The sequence below is a fragment of the Esox lucius genome, chromosome 1 (assembly GCF_011004845.1).
Source record: "Esox lucius isolate fEsoLuc1 chromosome 1, fEsoLuc1.pri, whole genome shotgun sequence".
Classification (NCBI taxonomy): Eukaryota; Metazoa; Chordata; class Actinopteri; order Esociformes; family Esocidae; genus Esox; species Esox lucius.
The window spans coordinates 10,896,198-10,913,944 of record NC_047569.1 but is presented as its reverse complement, the minus strand read 5'-3'; the positions used below and the strand labels follow the sequence as shown (position 1 = coordinate 10,913,944).

The following is a 17,747-nucleotide window of genomic DNA, read 5'->3' as shown; positions in this document are numbered from 1 at the left end:
GACCAAGTACAAGAACGGTCAAGTACAGAATCGCATCTCAATACACATCATTTTATTCATCCCTCATCTACCTCCTCTCATTCTTACTCTTTCTACTGTATAGCCTACCTCTCCCCGATATTGTCCTCCATTGTTCAAAAACAAGAACCAACTGTAAGCTTAATTTTGGCTTGTTGACCGCTCTGCCTAAGCCCATTACCTGCATTTTATAGTATAGAATTGTTAAAGACCCTAATAAAATGTAGTCTTCATAGAAGATCTAAATAGGAAAACCGGCTAATAGAAGTCTGGTGCCTCAGTGTGGCGATTACTACCTACTGCAGCTCCTTTACAAAAAAATGCAAAAGCTGTGGGATTGGCTTGGACCAGCAACTGTGTAAAACACAAAGGATTGCACTACTTTGGCATGCCTGTGCCATTATGGTTTAGACCGCCCTGCAGAGACATTTGTGCGCACATAGACTTCTATAAACAGGCAGTGGATGAATTCTGAAACGGATCTTGCTGTCACCGTTGGAACGTTGCCCCACCACACATTCCACAGCCCCGCGAGCCACCCGCTTGGCCGCTTCACGCTCTAGACCACCGCTTGAAAGAGGCAGGATCCAAGAGCCGCCAGCAGCTGTGTTGGAGATGCACCAGGGGGGCGCGAGTGGTCATGCGCGACCGCAGGAAGGCCAAGTGTGTGGCAAACTATCAAGGAACTATTTTTAGCCTACTACAAAGTCAAACGAGCAATTGACCCGTTCACTTAGGAATGGTATTTTACTGTAGCCACGAGTATAGTCTATAGACAATGTATTTGAGCTGTTTTTTTCCATGCGAAACTGAACTTTGCGGTTAAGTTCGGCAGACCCGTGTCAACGGTATCGATCCACCTAGCTCTATAATCGAAAGGCCTACGTGTTTTATAATTATTATCATTGACTGTTTGCATCGAATCCCGAGTGCTGATTGGCTGTTAGCTGTTGTATGAGTAAGCAATGAGGCACGCGCATTGCTTACTCATTTATACCGCAAATATAGAACGGCTAAGAGCTGTAGGCTCCACATGTATGAGGCATCACTGGGTGCATGGACACAGCAGTAAGCCGTGGTATATAGGCAACAACAAAACCCAATGTGATGTGACCATTGTCATACCTTTGGTATATGGTCTCAAATACCTCATATCAGCCGATCAGTATTCATGATTCAAACCACCCGGTTAACAGCCTTACACCACTGGTATGACATCACCTTTTACTGTAGCATTGTACAAAGGCATTTGCGGCGCGAGTAATCGGCGCTGCTAGTGCTGCTCTAGTTTCTTTGGTAACCCGTTTTTATAATTGAAATTAGGCATATTGGGCGTTTGTGGTATAGGGCCTATTGTCGATATACCACAGTAAAGCGCTGTGTACAGGCCGGTCCTGTCAATGCGTCGTGCATAAAAACAGCTCATAGCCGTGGTGTATTGGCCAAATAACACACTCCATTGTGCCTTGTTGTTTGATTATAGTATGTCAAAGGTTGTGACTGTTTTAGTGTTGCGTCTGTCAGCACAGCTATAGGCCACGGTCAATGTGCACTACCGCGCTCGGCCTTTATAAGCTTCCCTTGAAAATTCCCACATTCTTTCTACTTCTCACACACACTCTATCCAGCTGAATGTGGTTGACGTCTCGGTCTGTTACTAAACTGGACAATGGGAACCGAAAGCAGGCTCGTACGTTGGATATGCTGGCTCACCGTTATAACAGCGTTTTTCATGACTGGGTTTTTAATAGGTAAGTTTTAAATCCATTTCAGTTATGAAAGTCAGAAAGTTTACCTTTAGCCTAGCATGATGATAAAGTGGAAGGTGGGGTTATGTATAACATGTGCATATTGTAGAGTTGATTATCCGCATCAGAACAGGATATGCAAAATGTTCAACGGCTGCTCAAGTGTTTATTGTCTTGACCAATAATACTACGGAGTACTGAGGGAACAGCATACGTACGTTGGAGTTCTGCGAAAAACTAAACTTATCTGACTGAATTATTGGTTATTTGTCAACTCAGATCTAAAACGTGTATTGTATTTTTTTGTTTGAAACAGAAAGGAAGGTAACATTTGCTATCTGCAATTACCCACTTGGTGAATGTATGTGTGAGTCACAGACTGTCACAGTTACGCCAGATCCCATACTTTACTGGACAGAGCACCTCATGTTGTCCCTTTACTTTCTTTAAACCAGCGTCATCGTTCACACCATAGGCGCGGATTCCGTGGGTGCTATTTTCCGTGGGTGCTCGAGCCCCGGAGCACCCACGGAAAATAGCGAGCACCCACGAAAATATATATATATATAAATGGCGTGCGCCTATGAGCACACACGGAGGAAAACATAAATCGGCGCCTATGGTTCACACCAGTAACACACAAACATAAAACGTTCGCATATTAAACTGACTGTCAGCTGCCCTGAATCCTGATCTGCACATTCAGACTTTCATCATCAGTCCGCGCTGTTGTACAATAGTATAACGTACACTGCGAACATAAGCTGGTAATTTTCAATTCATTTTTGTATATTCTTTTTTACTTGATTTTGTATGTGCAAATGTATTTTGAATTTTTACATGTATTAGGTAGTTGTGTGGACCTTTTCTTGTTGATATTTGAATTGCTTTTTCAACCAACTGCATTGTTTAAGTGCAGAAAAAGATGCATTGCACTGCAACCACAACAACAGCTGCTATATAATATGTACAACAACTTTGAAACTTTGAAACGCACTAAAATCGAATTGGTGACTGTAAGCTGTTATGCAATGACAATATTTCCTTGGCATTCTACAGGGGACAGTAAAAGTAGCTGATAGCAGAATGACACTGAGTGGTCGGTCAGTGATAGCTGATTGAGTTGTTTGATTATAAAATGTGTGTGTGTGTGTGTGTGTACCAGGCTGGTTTGCAAGGCCCACTAGCACAGACACAAGCAACGATGAAGATTCCAGTCGTTCCATGCGAGACTTTCTGGATGAGATGCGAGCGGAGAACATTCGAGAACACCTCAGGTACGCAACACTATATTCCCCTACTACAGTGGACAATTGAAACCCCAAAATGCCTTGGAGTCACAATGCCAGAAATGTCTTCTCTTCTGAGTATACGCGAACGAATCTTGACTACACAACACTAACACACAATCAAATTTATAAACGTCTTCATAGGAAGTTCACTCGGTTACCCCACTTGGCTGGTACAAAGCAGAACCTGCGATTGGCTGAGGAGATAAAAGAGGAGTGGCTAGAGTATGGCCTGGACTCGGTGGAGATGGTGCCTTATGATGTGCTGCTATCATACCCCAACACAACACAACCAAACTACATCTCCATTGTAGATCATCTGGGCAACCAGGTACACTATGTGACACACACATTTTCATAAGCTCACACTCATACTCAAGGTCTCTTATGATAATTGATGAAGAGATAAGACCTTAGCCACTACTGCAATGTATATGTATGTGTTCAAGTTTTACTAACCCGATGGGGACCCCACATTTTTTTCGGGGATGGTACCCACAAGTTATGTACAAGGTTGGGTAAAAAGTTATACAACTTTGAATAGGGTGTGTGTGTGTGTGTTTGTGTGTGTGAAAGACGCTGAGAAAGAAGAGACCGTGAGATAAAGTTGTAATAACATCTGTCACAGATTGACTTTGGAATCCAGCATTTGTCTCTTGTGGATAAAAGCCTATGGCAGTTTTATGAAGAAGGCTTGCCAAGAACAACTGCCAAAAATAAGTAATTTCAGGAAAAGAGTAGTTGGAGCACTTAACAGAAAAGGGAGAATGATTTATTTTGACTGTCTTTAGTCCATTGTAACAGATGTGCACCAGTGACTGACGTCTTTAGTCCTTGTTCTGAGTTTTTCTTGGAAGCCTTCTTCATGATTTCTGGCAGTGTTCTTGAGCACACCTCCTTTGCTTTGTTGTCTGAAGAGCAAAGGCCCACCTGAACGTTTGTGACAGTTTGTTGATATTGCAAACACCTGTCACAGCCATTTGTAACTCAGCATTGCTCTCTGCTAAGATCATAACTGTTTTCAACGGAACATTGCACTTGCTGAACGATCGTTTTAGGGTATTATTCCTACTGGTTTAGTTAAGGTACTCTGGAGTATTGGCATCATTTCAGCCATTAGAATGATGTTATGCCCTGCCAGTATTTTCTGAAAACACATTATTGTTAGTCTTATTGAACCTGGGAAGTTGCGTGGGAATACATTGTTCTATTCAGCAACCTGAGAGCCATTATGGGTGACTGAACCCATCAAGTGTGTTATGTTGTTGTCTTGACTACAGCTGTCTGCTGTCCTGTCTGTCTGCCTGTCTGTCTGTCTACCAGGTTTTCAACACATCTCTAGCAGAGCCGGTTCCTGAGGGATATGAGAATATCTCCGACATCGTCCCTCCCTACAATGCCTTCTCAGCACAGGGGCAGCCGGTGGTAGGCAACACATACACACACACACACACACACTCTTCCAAAAGCACACACATTTACACACACATATATCCACACACACGTATAAAAGCACACAAACGCAGAGAGCCACTGACTGATTGTTTGTCCCCTCAGGGTGACCTTGTGTATGTGAACTATGGGCGTACGGAGGACTTCTCCCAGCTGGAGAGAGAGATGAAGATCAACGTGACGGGAAAGATTGTCATCGTCAGATACGGAAAGATCTTTAGAGGAAACAAGGTCTCTTTCTCTCTCTATTTCTGTCTCTTTCCCTCACTCATTCTCTCTGTCTATCTCTCTGATCTTCTCTCCCTCTCAATCGTGCTCTCTCTCTCTCCAGGTGAAGAATGCAGCTTTTCATGGGGCGAGTGGTGTAGTCATGTTCTCGGACCCAGCAGATTACTGCGCCACTGGAGTTCAGGTGCATAGGATTCCAATGATTAGAACAGACACTCCCTTTTAAAACAGCAGAGACCTGTGGACTAAGAAATAAGGTCCACTCTAATATTTTTGATTCTATGTGCAGCCATACCCTGATGGGTGGAACCTTCCTGGGGGAGGGGCTCAGAGGGGGAATGTCCTCAACCTGAACGGGGCGGGAGATCCTCTAACACCAGGGTACCCCGCTAAAGGTAGGCCTTTTCTTACAGAGACATAAAGAGTTTTCGGTGATGAAGTGTAACAACTTCTTCCTCTCTTCCAGAATACACTTTCAGGTACAGACTGGAGGAGGGGGTGGGGCTTCCTAAGATTCCAGTGCACCCCATTGGCTATCATGATGCCATCCACCTACTAAAGTGAGACAATCCAAGTTCTGCCTGTTTCTCACTCTGTCTTTCTCTCTCTCACACACACATACATATCTTGGGAATGTAAACTCTAAATCTAACCCCAATGTTAACTTTTTGCCTAAACCTAATTCCTAAGTCAGAAAATTAAAAAAAATTATCACGGGGGGACTGGCAAAAGACACATTTATCTTGTTTTTTTTATTCTTGTTGGTATTTTCATCCCTAGCAGGTTAGTAAAACCTTAACCTTCACAAACAGACAGAAACATTTCCTGTGTGATCTGCAGGAATATGGGAGGACCAATCCCACCCAATAACTGGAAAGGAGCACTGAATGTGTCTTATCGAATTGGGCCGGGCTTCACTGACACTTTCCAAACACAGTAAGAAACCCTGCACCTCTCTCACTTCCTCTCTTCCTTCCCTGCTCCTGTCATTCTCCCCATCACCCTTCCATAATCACCACTTAGCTTTGTCCTCTTTCTCACCTTCAAATGATCTCCCTTCATCCTGACTACTCCTCTCGCTCCTCCCTCTTTAGTTCATTAATAATTGCCTTGAGCAGTAGAAAAGGGGCGCCTTGTGTGTCCTTCGTTAGAGAAATAGTCCCACGCTCACTCATATTCACAGAATGTGTACGGCTAAGCAGGGGCGGGGATGCATCATCCTCTTGTTCCCATTAACCACAACCACAGGTTACCAAAACAACAATGACTAGTGTCTGTCCCATGTGTGGTTTGCAGGAAAGTCCGTATGAACATCCAAACCAACAATCAGGTGACCCGGATACACAACGTTATCGGGAGAGTACGAGGGGCAGTAGAGCCAGGTAACGCTACTCACAGCAACCTCCACCAAACGTTACAGTAACGACCTGTTACGTTTATGGACATTTCGAGTGAGCATTTGGCCCACGGCCTGTGTTATAGGAGCCCAATTTACTACCAATGTTTTGGCTAAATAGTCCAGATTTTGGCCAGTGACGGGATCAAAATGAAATGAAGGAATGTGCAGAACGGGTATTCAGATTCTAGTAAACCTTTTGTCTGTTCTATGCATTTAATCGTTCAGACCGATGGTTTCTGACAAAGTGGGCCCAGGTGACATGAGGTTGGGAGAGACATTAGTTTAGAGCCGTGACCCAGATGACTCTGGTCCAAAACAAAGCCCCTCACCCCTGCCTCATTTCAAAGACCTGAACATGTTTAGGAAGTGTTTCAGACAGTGCATGTGTGCCCCCCCACTTTTACCAGACCGCTACGTGATCCTGGGGGGCCACCGGGATGCCTGGGTTTTTGGAGGGATCGACCCAGTATCTGGAGCGGCCGTGGTTCACGAGATCGTAAGGAGCACCGGGAGACTTCTACGCAGAGGTGGGTGTGGCTTCATGACCATGAATGTGTTATGAAAACCTACACCAGCATACACCAGTCTGAGCCGCATGGCTGTTCACACCGAGACGTGGTGTTTGTTCTAGTGTATTCCGGCAGGAGGGGTGCATATTTAAGAGGTCCAACACGGCTCATTTCATGTTTTTTTTAGCAATCGACAGTTACTGTTTATAGAAGTAAATCTGTCAATTTACATAAATTAGGCCATAATTTATGGCTTTTACATGACTGGGAATACACTGTAGTTATGCTTCCCAAACACCCATAAGAGAGTAGCAACATGTCTGTTGAATTTGCAGGCCAGGGAAGAACTGAGACATTTTTAGTTTCCAGGAATTATGTCCAGATCCTTGAGATATTTGGCCAGGTCTTATCATCTGAAACATGAGGATGGAAGCCAGAGAACCTGGATGTGGAGGTCATGGGCTGGCGTGGTTACACCTGGTCTGTTGTGTGGCAGCTTATGGGAGAGAATTGAAAATTCAACTCTCTGACAACAGCTGTTGTCTGGTGTTCCTCTAGTCAGCATGCCAGATGGACGCTCTCATAACACCAGATCTGTGGAGTTGTGTTGAAATCCCCACAAGGATAGTAAAACATGACCTCTTGGGTACACGTAAGGTAACTGGTACACGTAAGGTAACTGGTACACGTAAGGTAACTGGTACATGTAAGGTAACTGGTACACGTAAGGTAACTGGTACACGTAAGGTAACTGGTACACGTAAGGAAAAATGTACATTTTAGGTTGGATTTAGACGTTAGGTTTAGTGTAAACTTTACGATCGATGTTAGAGTTACAAGTCAGGATTAAGTTGGTTTTTTGGGGATTACGATTAGGGTTATGTTTAGCAATGGTAAAATTGGATTATTAATATTTTGAGTTTTTCCAAGCTCAGTAAAACGTGTGCATGTGTGTTTGGTAGGCTGGAGGCCGAGGAGGACCATAGTATTTGCTAGTTGGGATGCAGAGGAGTTCGGTCTGCTGGGATCAACAGAGTGGGCTGAGGTACACACACACACACACACACACACACACAACCCTATTACATAAGCAAGTTTGTGGCAAGGGGAGATCTTGGTAGTCTGGTGCTCTGTTCAGGAAGAGGACTAAACTCTTAAAGTGGGCTCAAAAGTTTGCATACCCTTGGAGGATTGGTAATATACAGTGGGGATTTTGCAGGTTTTCCTACTTATAAAGCATGTAAAGGTCTGTGATTTTTATCATAGGTAGACTGAGAGACGGAATCTAAAACAAAAATCATTTTATTGCATGACATAATTATTTGATCACCTACCAACCAGTAAGAACTCACAGACCTGTTAGTTTTTCATTAAGAAGCCCTCCTGTTCTCCACTCATTACCTGTATTAACTGCACCTGTTTGAACTCGTTACCTGTATAAAAGACACCTGTCCACACACTCAATCAAACAGACTCCAACCTCTCCACAATGGCCAAGACCAGAGAGCTGTGTAAGGACATCAGGGATAAATTTGTAGACCTGCACAAGGCTGGGATGGGCTACAGGACAATAGGCAAGCAGCTTGGTGAGAAGGCAACAACTGTTATTAGAATATGGAAGAAGTTTCCCACTCCCTCGGTCTGGGGCTCCATGCAAGATCTCACCTTGTGGGGCATCAATGATCATGAGGAAGGTGAGGGATCAGCCCAGAACTACACGACAGGACCTGGTCAATGACCTGAAGAGAGCTGGGACCACAGTCTCAAAGAAAACCATTAGTAACACATTACGCCGTCATGGATTAAAATCCTGCAGCGCACACAAGGTCCTTCTGCTCAAGCCAGCGCATGTCCAGGCCCGTCTGAAGTTTGCCAATGACCATCTGGATGATCCAGAGGAGGAATGGGAGAAGGTCATGTGGTCTGATGAGACAAAAATAGAGCTTTTTGGTCTAAACTCCACTCGCCGTGTTTGGAGGAAAAAGAAGGAGGAGTAAAACCCCAAGAACACCATCCCAACCGTGAAGCATGGAGGTGGAAACATCATTGCATTGTACACTGTACACTGCATGCACAATTATTAGGCAAGTGAGTATTCTGATCGTATCATTATTTCTATGCACTTTTTCCCACTCCAAACCATTTAAACTTCAATGCTCACTGGATTGAATCATTTTCAGGTGATACATATTTGTGTAATGAGGGAGGGTGTGGTGAAAGTGAATTACACTGTATATCAAGTTGTGGATAATAATTAGGCACCTTCATGACCTCAGTCAAAATGGGCCAAAAAAGAGATTTTACTGACACTGAAATACCCTTCAGACGGATGCAACACTCTTGAAATAGCTAAACTATTGATGCGTGGCCACCAGACAATCTAATGTTTTGTTGCGAATAATCAACTGGGTTGCAAAAAATGCATGGAGATGAAAAGATGCAAAAGACTTGAGAAAATTAAAGGTGAAGCTATCAGGAACCCATTATCCTCCAGCGCCATCATATTCCAGAACTGCAACCTACCTGGAATGTCCAGAAGTACGAGGTGTCAAGTGCTCAGAGACATGGCCAAGGTCAAGAATGCTTAATCACAACCACCACTGAATAAGATTCACAATTTGAAGCTAATAGATTGGGCAAAGAAATACCTGAAGACAGATTTTTATGGACAGATGAAATGAGAGTGACTCTTGATGGACCAGTTGGATGGGCCTGTGGCTGGCAGCACCACTTCAGTCAGGCGCCAGCAAGGTGGAAGAGGGATACTGGTATGGGCTGCTATCATTAAGAATGAGGTAGTTGGACCTTTTCGGGTTGAAGATGGACTGAAACTTAACTCCCATACCTACTGCCAGTTTCTGGAAGAAACTTTCTTCAAGCAGTGGTACAGGAAGAAGTCCTCAGCATTCAAGAAGGCCATGATCATCATGCAGGACAATGCTCCATCACATGCATCCAAGTACTCCACTATTGGCTAGCCAGCAAGGGCCACAAAGATGCCCGAATAATGACCTGGCCCCCTTCCTCACCGGACATAAATTCTGATGAGAACTTGTGGACCCTTCTCAAACGTGAGATTTACAGTCAGGGAAGACAATGCACCTCTTTGAACAGCATTTGGGAGGCTGTGGTTGCTGCTTCTGCGAAAGTTGATCGTGAACAGATAGAGAAACTGACATACTCCATGGATGGAAGGCTCGTGGAAGTTATTGAAAAGAAGGGTGGCTATATTGGTCACTGAATATTTTTGAAAAGACACAAATTTAAATGTATTGTCATTTTGTGTTACTTATTTGTTACACTTACTTGTTTATTCAACATTTTAAAGTGAGTTGGGAGAAATAATCTTTCTAATTTAGTGGCCTAATAATTCTGCACATCAATTGTTGCCTAATAATTGTGCACACTTATATATTCTTATATATCTTATATATTCCCTGAGAAAGATCAAAACTCACTTTTCTTTTGTTTAACATTAAGGACTGAGGTTCAATGATATTTTGGATTGACATAAAGCATTGGGATTGTTCAACAATAAAATAAATCTTGAGAAATACGATGTGCCTAATAATTGTGCATGCAGTGTATGTACCATTTGTAAAGAAAACATGAGTGAGCAGGCAAAACATTTTTATTTCTTATGGGATTCACATTCAACTGTAGGTTATAACAGAATGGCACATTTATAAAACAAAACATTTACTGACCCTGTTCAAAAGTCTGCACACCCTTAGTTCTTAATACTGTGTATTGCCCCCTTTAGCATCAATGTGCAGTGTTTTATAATAGGTGTCTATGAGGCCCCGAATTCTTGCAGGTGGTATAGCTGCCCATTCATCTTGGTAAAATGCCTCCAGGTCATGCAGTCTTTGGTTGTCTTGCATAAACCACATGTTTGAGATCTCCCCAGAGTGGCCCGATGGTATTAAGGTCAGGAGACTGTGGTTGTGATCATAAAGCTCTATTTTGGTCTCGTCACTCCAAATTACAGTGTGCCAGAAGTTGTGAGGCGTGTTAAGGTGTTTTAGGGCATATTGTAACCAGGCTTTTTTGTTGCATTGGCACAGTAAAGGCTTCTTTCTGGCAACTCGACCATGCAGCTCATTTTTGTTGTATTGTGCTCCTTAAAACAACCAAACCGTCTTTTTCCAGAGCAGCCTGTATTTCTCCTGAGGTTACCTGTGGGTTTTTCTTTGTATCCCAAACAAATCTTCTGGCAGTTTTGGCTGAAATCTTTCTTGGTCTATCTGACCTTGGCTTGGTATCAAGAGATCCCCATATTTTCCACTTCCTAATAAGTGATTGAACAGTGCTGACTGGCATTTGCAAGGCTTTGGATATCTTTTTATATCCTTTTCCATCTTTATAAAGTTCCATTACCTTGTTACTCAGGTCTTTTGACAGTTCTTTTCTGCTAGCCATGGCTCAGGATCTAGCCTGCTCAGTGCATCTACGTGAGAGCTAACAAACTCATTGACTATTTATACACAGACACAAATTGCAATTTATAAAGCCACAGGTGTGGGAAATTCACCTTTAATTGCCATTTTAACCTGTGTGTGTCACCTTGTGTGGCCACACAGGTTAAAACATTCAAGGGTATGTCAACTTTTGATCAGGGCCATTTGTGTGATTTTTGTTATCATTATTATTTATTATTATTATTATTATTATCTCCTCCATGAACTGCCACCTTAACGTGGTGGAGGGGTTTGAGTACCCGAGTGACCCTAGGAGCTATGTTGTCTGGGGCTATATGCCCCTGGTAGGGTCTCCCAAGGCAAACAGGTCCTAGGCGACGGGTCAGACTAAGAGCGGTTCAAAACATCCCTTAATGATGAAAAATTATTTGAGTTCCGTGACGTCGCCCGGTATGGCGCAGCCGGGGCCCCACCCTGGAGCCAGGCCCGGGGTTGGGGCTCGCACGCGAGCGCCTGGTGGCCGGGCCTTTCCCCATGGGGCCCGGCCGGGCATAGCCCGAAGGAGCGACGTGGGGCCGCCTTCCCGTGGGCTCACCACCCACAGGAGGGACCATAAGGGGTCGGTGCGTAGAGGATCGGGCGGCAGTCGAAGGCAGGGGCCTAGGCAACCCGATCCCTGGACACGGAAACTAGCTCTAGGGACGTGGAACGTCACCTCGCTGGCGGGGAAGGAGCCTGAGATAGTGCGTGAGGTCGAGAGGTTCCGACTGGAGGTAGTTGGAATCACCTCTACGCACGGCTTGGGCTCTGGAACCACACTCCTTGAGAGAGGATGGACTCTTCACCACTCTGGAGTTGCCCATGGTGAGAGGCGGCGGGCTGGTGTGGGTTTGCTTATAGCTCCCCAGCTCTGCCGCCATGTGTTGGAGTTTACCCCGGTGAACGAGAGGGTCGTTTCCCTGCGCCTTCGGGTCGGGGATAGGTCTCTCACTGTTGTTTGTGCCTATGGGCCGAACGGCAGTGCAGAGTACCCGACCTTCTTGGAGTCTCTGGGAGGGGTGCTGGAAAGTGCTCCAACTGGGGACTCTATCGTTCTACTGGGGGACTTCAACGCCCACGTGGTCAACGACAGTGACACCTGGAGGGGTGTGATTGGGAGGATCGGCCCCCCTGATCTGAACCCGAGTGGTGTTCAGTTATTGGACTTCTGTGCTAGTCACAGTTTGTCCATAACGAACACCATGTTCAAGCATAAGGGTGTCCATCAGTGCACATGGCACCAGGACACCCTAGGCCGCAGGTCGATGATCGACTTTGTTGTCGTTTCATCTGACCTGCGGCCGTATGTCTTGGACACTCGGGTGTAGAGAGGGGCGGAGCTGTCAACTGATCACCACCTGGTGGTGAGTTGGATCCGATGGCGGGGGAGGAAGCTGGACAGACTCGGCAGGCCCAAGCGTACTGTAAGGGTCTGCTGGGAACGTCTGGCCGAGTCTCCTGTCAGAGAGATCTTTAACTCCCACCTCCGACAGAGCTTCGACTGGATCCCGAGGGAGGCTGGAGATATTGAGTCCGAGTGGACCATGTTCTCCACCGCCATTGTCGAAGCGGCCGTTCGGAGCTGTGGACGTAAGGTCTCCGGTGCCTGTCGAGGCGGCAATCCCCGAACCCGGTGGTGGACACCGGAAGTAAGGGATGCCGTCAAGCTGAAGAAGGAGTCCTATCAGGCCTGGTTGGCTTGTGGGACTCCTGAGGCAGCTGACGGGTACCGACAGGCCAAGCGGACTGCAGCCCGGGTGGTTGTGGAGGCAAAAACTCTGGCCTGGGAGGAGTTCGGTGAGTCCATGGAGAAGGACTATCGGCTGGCCTCGAAGAGATTCTGGCAAACCGTCCGGCGCCTCAGGAGAGGGAAACAGTGCCCTACCAACGCTGTTTACAGTAGAGGTGGCCAGCTGTTGACCTCAACTGGGGATGTCGTCGGGCGGTGGAAGGAGTACTTCGAGGATCTCCTCAATCCCGCCGTCACATCTTCCATTGAGGAAGCAGAGGATGAGGGCTCAGAGGTGGACTCGTCCATCACCCGGGCTGAAGTCACTGAGGTGGTCAAGAAACTCCTCCGCCCTGAGTACCTCAAGTTTCTGGATGTTGTGGGGCTGTCTTGGTTGACACGCCTGTGCAACATCGCGTGGCGGTCGGGGACAGTGCCTTTGGGATGGCAGACCGGGGTGGTGGTCCCTCTTTTTAAGAAGGGGGACCGGAGGGTGTGTTCCAACTACAGGGGGATCACACTTCTCAGCCTCCCCGGGAAAGTCTATGCCAGGGTTCTGGAGAGGAGAATACGGCCGATAGTAGAACCTCGGATTCAGGAGGAACAGTCTGGTTTTCGTCCGGGCCGTGGAACACTGGACCAGCTCTATACCCTCTACGGGGTGTTGGAGGGTTCATGGGAGTTTGCCCAACCAATCCACATGTGTTTTGTGGATTTGGAGAAGGCATTCGACTGTGTCCCTCGCGGCATCCTGTGGAGAGTGCTTCGGGAATATGGGGTCCTGGGTCCTTTGCTAAGGGCTGTCAGGTCCCTGTACGACCGAAGCAGGAGCTTGGTCCGCATTGCCGGCAGTAAGTCAGACTTGTTCCCAGTGCATGTTGGACTCCGGCAGGGCTGCCCTTTGTCACCGGTTCTGTTCATAATTTTTATGGACAGAATTTCTAGGCGCAGCCAGGGGCCGGAGGGGGTCAGGTTCGGGGACCACACGATTTCGTCTCTGCTCTTTGCGGATGATGTTGTCGTGTTGGCTTCTTCAAACCAGGACCTTCAGCATGCGCTGGGACGGTTTGCAGCCGAGTGTGAAGCGGTGGGGATGAGAATCAGTACCTCCAAATCCGAGGCCATGGTCCTCAGTCGGAAAAGGGTGGCCTGCTCACTTCAGGTTGGTGGAGAGTGCCTGCCTCAAGTGGAGGAGTTGAAGTATCTAGGGGTCTTGTTCACGAGTGAGGGAAGGATGGAACGGAGATTGACAGACGGATCGGTGCAGCTTCTGCAGTAATGTGGTCGATGTATCGGTCTGTCGTGGTGAAGAAAGAGCTGAGCCGCAAGGCGAAGCTCTCGATTTACCGGTCAATCTACGTTCCTACTCTCACCTATGGTCATGAGCTTTGGGTCATGACCGAAAGGACAAGATCCCGGATACAGGCGGCCGAAATGAGCTTTCTCCGCAGGGTGGCTGGGCGTTCCCTTAGAGATAGGGTGAGAAGCTCGGTCACCCGGGAGGAGCTCAGAGTAGAGCCGCTGCTCCTCCACATCGAGAGGGGTCAGCTGAGGTGGCTTGGGCATCTGTTTCGGATGCCTCCGGAACGCCTTCCTGGGAAGGTGTTCCGGTCCCGTCCCACCGGGAGGAGACCCCGGGGAAGACCTAGGACACGCTGGAGGGACTATGTCTCCCGGCTGGCCTGGGAACGCCTCGGTGTCCCCCCGGAAGAGCTGGAGGAAGTGTCTGGGGAGAGGGAAGTCTGGGCATCCCTGCTTAGACTGCTGCCCCCGCGACCCGGCCCCGGATGAAGCGGAAGAAGATGCCATTATTATTTATAAAGCAGCCAAACAACTATGTGATAATAAATGGCTTCATATGATCACTATCCTTAAATAAAAGACAGATAAGTCATATTTTCAAAATCAATGCCAAAATTTCACAATGTCTGCCAGGGTATGCAAACTCATTAGCACAACTGTGTTGAAGGCCTGTAGTTTCTTTTTCCTTGTTGACAGGAAAACGCCAAAGTGCTGCAGGACAGAGCAGTGGTGTACATTAACGCAGATTCAGCGATAGAGGGTGAGTCTTGTGCGTTTGGGGAGTCATGTGGGCTGTCACTTGTGACGGTACTGACACTCTGTTGTGTGTGTGTGTGCTTCAGGTATGTACACCTTGAGGGTAGACTGCACTCCCTCGCTTCACACCTTGGTGTACAAGGTCACCAAACAGGTAAACTCGAATTAACAATTGATTTCCAGATCACAGAAGCCATTCAAGACCGCTCGAAAGATTAAAACATTAATTTACCAGACGCTCTTATCAAGAGCTACATACAGTCAGCCAATTCATCTTGGGATCACCGGGGACAACCACATCGCCGTTATTCCAAATCGAGGGAAGCGTGCTCTGCCTGTACACCTTTTTCCACTCAAGTCCACATTGTGTTTTCTGCCCCTACAGATTCAGACTGGTCAAAGCAACTTTAATCACAATATTAAATTCATCCCCTCTACATTACATTAACATTTGATGTTATTTACTGGCCACGGTTATCCAGAGACCTACAGTCTCCTGGTCTCTCTCTTCCTCCCTCAGTCTGTCTTTCCATCTGTCTGTAGGTGTCCAGTCCAGAGGTGGGAGAGGAGGGGATGTCTCTGTATGAGAGTTGGCACAAAAGGGACAACTGGACCGATGACCGTGACGCACCCAGGTCCGGACCCGTCAAAAACGACTTATCCCGCAATCCCTTTTACAATGTACAGTGCATTTCTATCGATTAGATGACTGGACCCATTTGGAGTCTCAGGAAGTCCAACCAAGCTTCTGGGGGTTTCTCTCCATTTAGGATCAGTAAGCTGGGATCAGGAAGTGACTTTGAGGCGTATTTCATACGACTGGGCATCGCAGCAGGCCGGGCCCGATACACCAAGGACAAGGTGAGAGAGATTTTTAAGAATTGCTAAAAATAAAAGTGTAAATAGATAGACAAACGGAAAAAAGTTTATTCTGCAACTCGGATCAGCCCCCCACGATTTCTATATCCTGAGTGAAAACTGATGTCTATAACCGTGGCATATTCTCATGGTGAATTTATTCGGACTCACAAAGTCGTGGTGATAGTTTCGGCACCTAACTGTTCAATGCAACAGAACAGCCCAATCGTTATTCAGCATTCAGAATGAAAATAACCACTAGTGATTTACCATGCCCAACAAACCTGACTGTTCGTCTATTTCCATTGATCTGTGCAGAAGACGGAGCGTTACAGCAGCTATCCGGTCTATCACAGTGTCTACGAGACCTTTGAGGTTGTGGACAGGTTCTACGACCCTTCCTTCCAGAGGCTCCGAGCCGTAGCTCAGGTCAGGGGAGGCCTCATCTTCCAGCTGGCTGATTCCCAGCTCCTCCCCCTAGATGCCAGCCAATACGCTGACTCGCTGACAAAGTATGCCCACTCCATCGCTCAGCTGGGACAGAAACACCAAGATGCTCTCATTACATATGGGGTGTCATTTGGTAAGAAAAAACATTTCCACTTCAAAAATATATTTTCTCTAACCCCAATCCTGAAAACCTTCCATTAAACCATAACCACTTATTGTAAGCCCAATTGCAACTTTTATTCTGAAACTAAATCCCTAAACTGAAAATCTACTTTGGTGACAAGTAAATATCCCAACAAGGTCACATTTTCCTTGTTTTAATGTAATAGTGTAATAGTTCATTTTCTAGGATGGTAAAACGAACGCACAAACACCTACACATACAGTACACACACTCACATTGTTTTTCTGTCTAGATTCTCTGTTCTCTGCTGTGGAGAACTTCACAACAGCTGCCAGCAGTTTCCATGAGCGTCTCAAGACCCTGGACAGAACCGAGTGAGTGTGGCTGGGCAGGTGTGATTCTTAGCGTGTCTTCACTGGAATGTGTCTTATCGTGGAAGTACGTTAACAGCAATGTGTCGCCCTTTTCCTCAGCCCCTTACAGGTACGTATGGCCAACGACCAGCTGATGTATCTGGAGAGAGCATTCGTCGACCCACTGGGCTTACCCGGCCGACCGTTCTACAGGTGACAAACGCCCTCAGCACGCGGGTTACCCTGCACGGTGTAATAAAATCAGTCCCATAACACACGTTTTATTTCCTCACCACCTCTCCAGGCATGTGATCTTCGCTCCCAGCATTCATAATAAATACGCTGGCGAGTCTTTCCCGGGCATCTACGACGCACTGTTCGACATCGAGCACGCCGCCAATCCCAGACGGGCTTGGGAAGAAGTGAGACGCCAGATCAGCATCGCCACGTTCACCGTCCACGCCGCCGCCATGACGCTAACACCCCCGGCTTAACATGGAATAACACACACACACTGCCATCCCCCCTGTACAGAAGCCTGATATCTCATCTATATATATAGTTTGTGTTTTTATTGGAACTGTTTCATCCAGAAAAATACAAAATAAATAGACATTGAATCACTTAATAGTCGGTGAGCTTCATCCCTTTGGAGTAATGATTGGTGGCATATCTCACCATGCTACTGAGTGTAATTATAATGCACCATGCTACTGAGTGTAATTATAATGCACCATGCTACTGAGTGTAATTATAATGCACCATGCTACTGAGTGTAATTATAATGCACCATGCTACTGAGTGTAATTATAATGCACCATGCTACTGAGTGTAATTATAATGCACCATGCTACTGAGTGTAATTATAATGCACCATGCTACTGAGTGTAATTATAATGCACCATGCTACTGAGTGTAATTATAATGCACCATACTACTGAGTGTAATTATAATGCACCCACAGAGTTTTATTAAGTTTACGCAATTGCAAATTGTTTCACACAAAGCAAGGCAAAAGAGGTTCACTTCAGAAAGTGGGAAACAATATTACACGCATTTCAGACTTTCGACG

At 46.3% G+C, this 17,747-nt stretch overlaps 1 protein-coding gene across 1 annotated transcript; it reads left to right on the top strand.

Annotated features, from left to right (window-relative positions):
• The first annotated feature begins 1,609 nt into the window (after positions 1-1,609).
• On the top strand, positions 1,610-17,298 carry naalad2 (N-acetylated alpha-linked acidic dipeptidase 2). Its single transcript, XM_010893717.4, has 20 exons — positions 1,610-1,769; positions 2,932-3,043; positions 3,200-3,386; positions 4,379-4,480; positions 4,613-4,738; positions 4,839-4,919; positions 5,025-5,130; positions 5,202-5,295; positions 5,576-5,671; positions 6,032-6,117; positions 6,542-6,661; positions 7,606-7,688; positions 14,831-14,894; positions 14,977-15,044; positions 15,434-15,525; positions 15,661-15,751; positions 16,067-16,331; positions 16,615-16,696; positions 16,796-16,888; positions 16,980-17,298. The coding sequence occupies exons 1-20, from the start codon at positions 1,688-1,690 to the stop codon at positions 17,167-17,169; spliced, it is 2,220 nt and encodes a 739-aa protein (XP_010892019.2). The 5' UTR covers positions 1,610-1,687; the 3' UTR covers positions 17,170-17,298.
• Positions 17,299-17,747: the final 449 nt, after the last annotated feature.

Coding starts and splice junctions, on each gene's coding strand:
- naalad2 (XM_010893717.4), top strand. CDS start 1,688: ATGGGAACCGAAAGCAGGCTCGTACGTTGGATATGCTGGCTCACCGTT. Junction 4,481..4,612: donor CAGCACAGGGGCAGCCGGTG/GTAGGCAACACA, acceptor TTGTCCCCTCAG/GGTGACCTTGTGTATGTGAA. Junction 4,920..5,024: donor ACTGCGCCACTGGAGTTCAG/GTGCATAGGATT, acceptor TTCTATGTGCAG/CCATACCCTGATGGGTGGAA.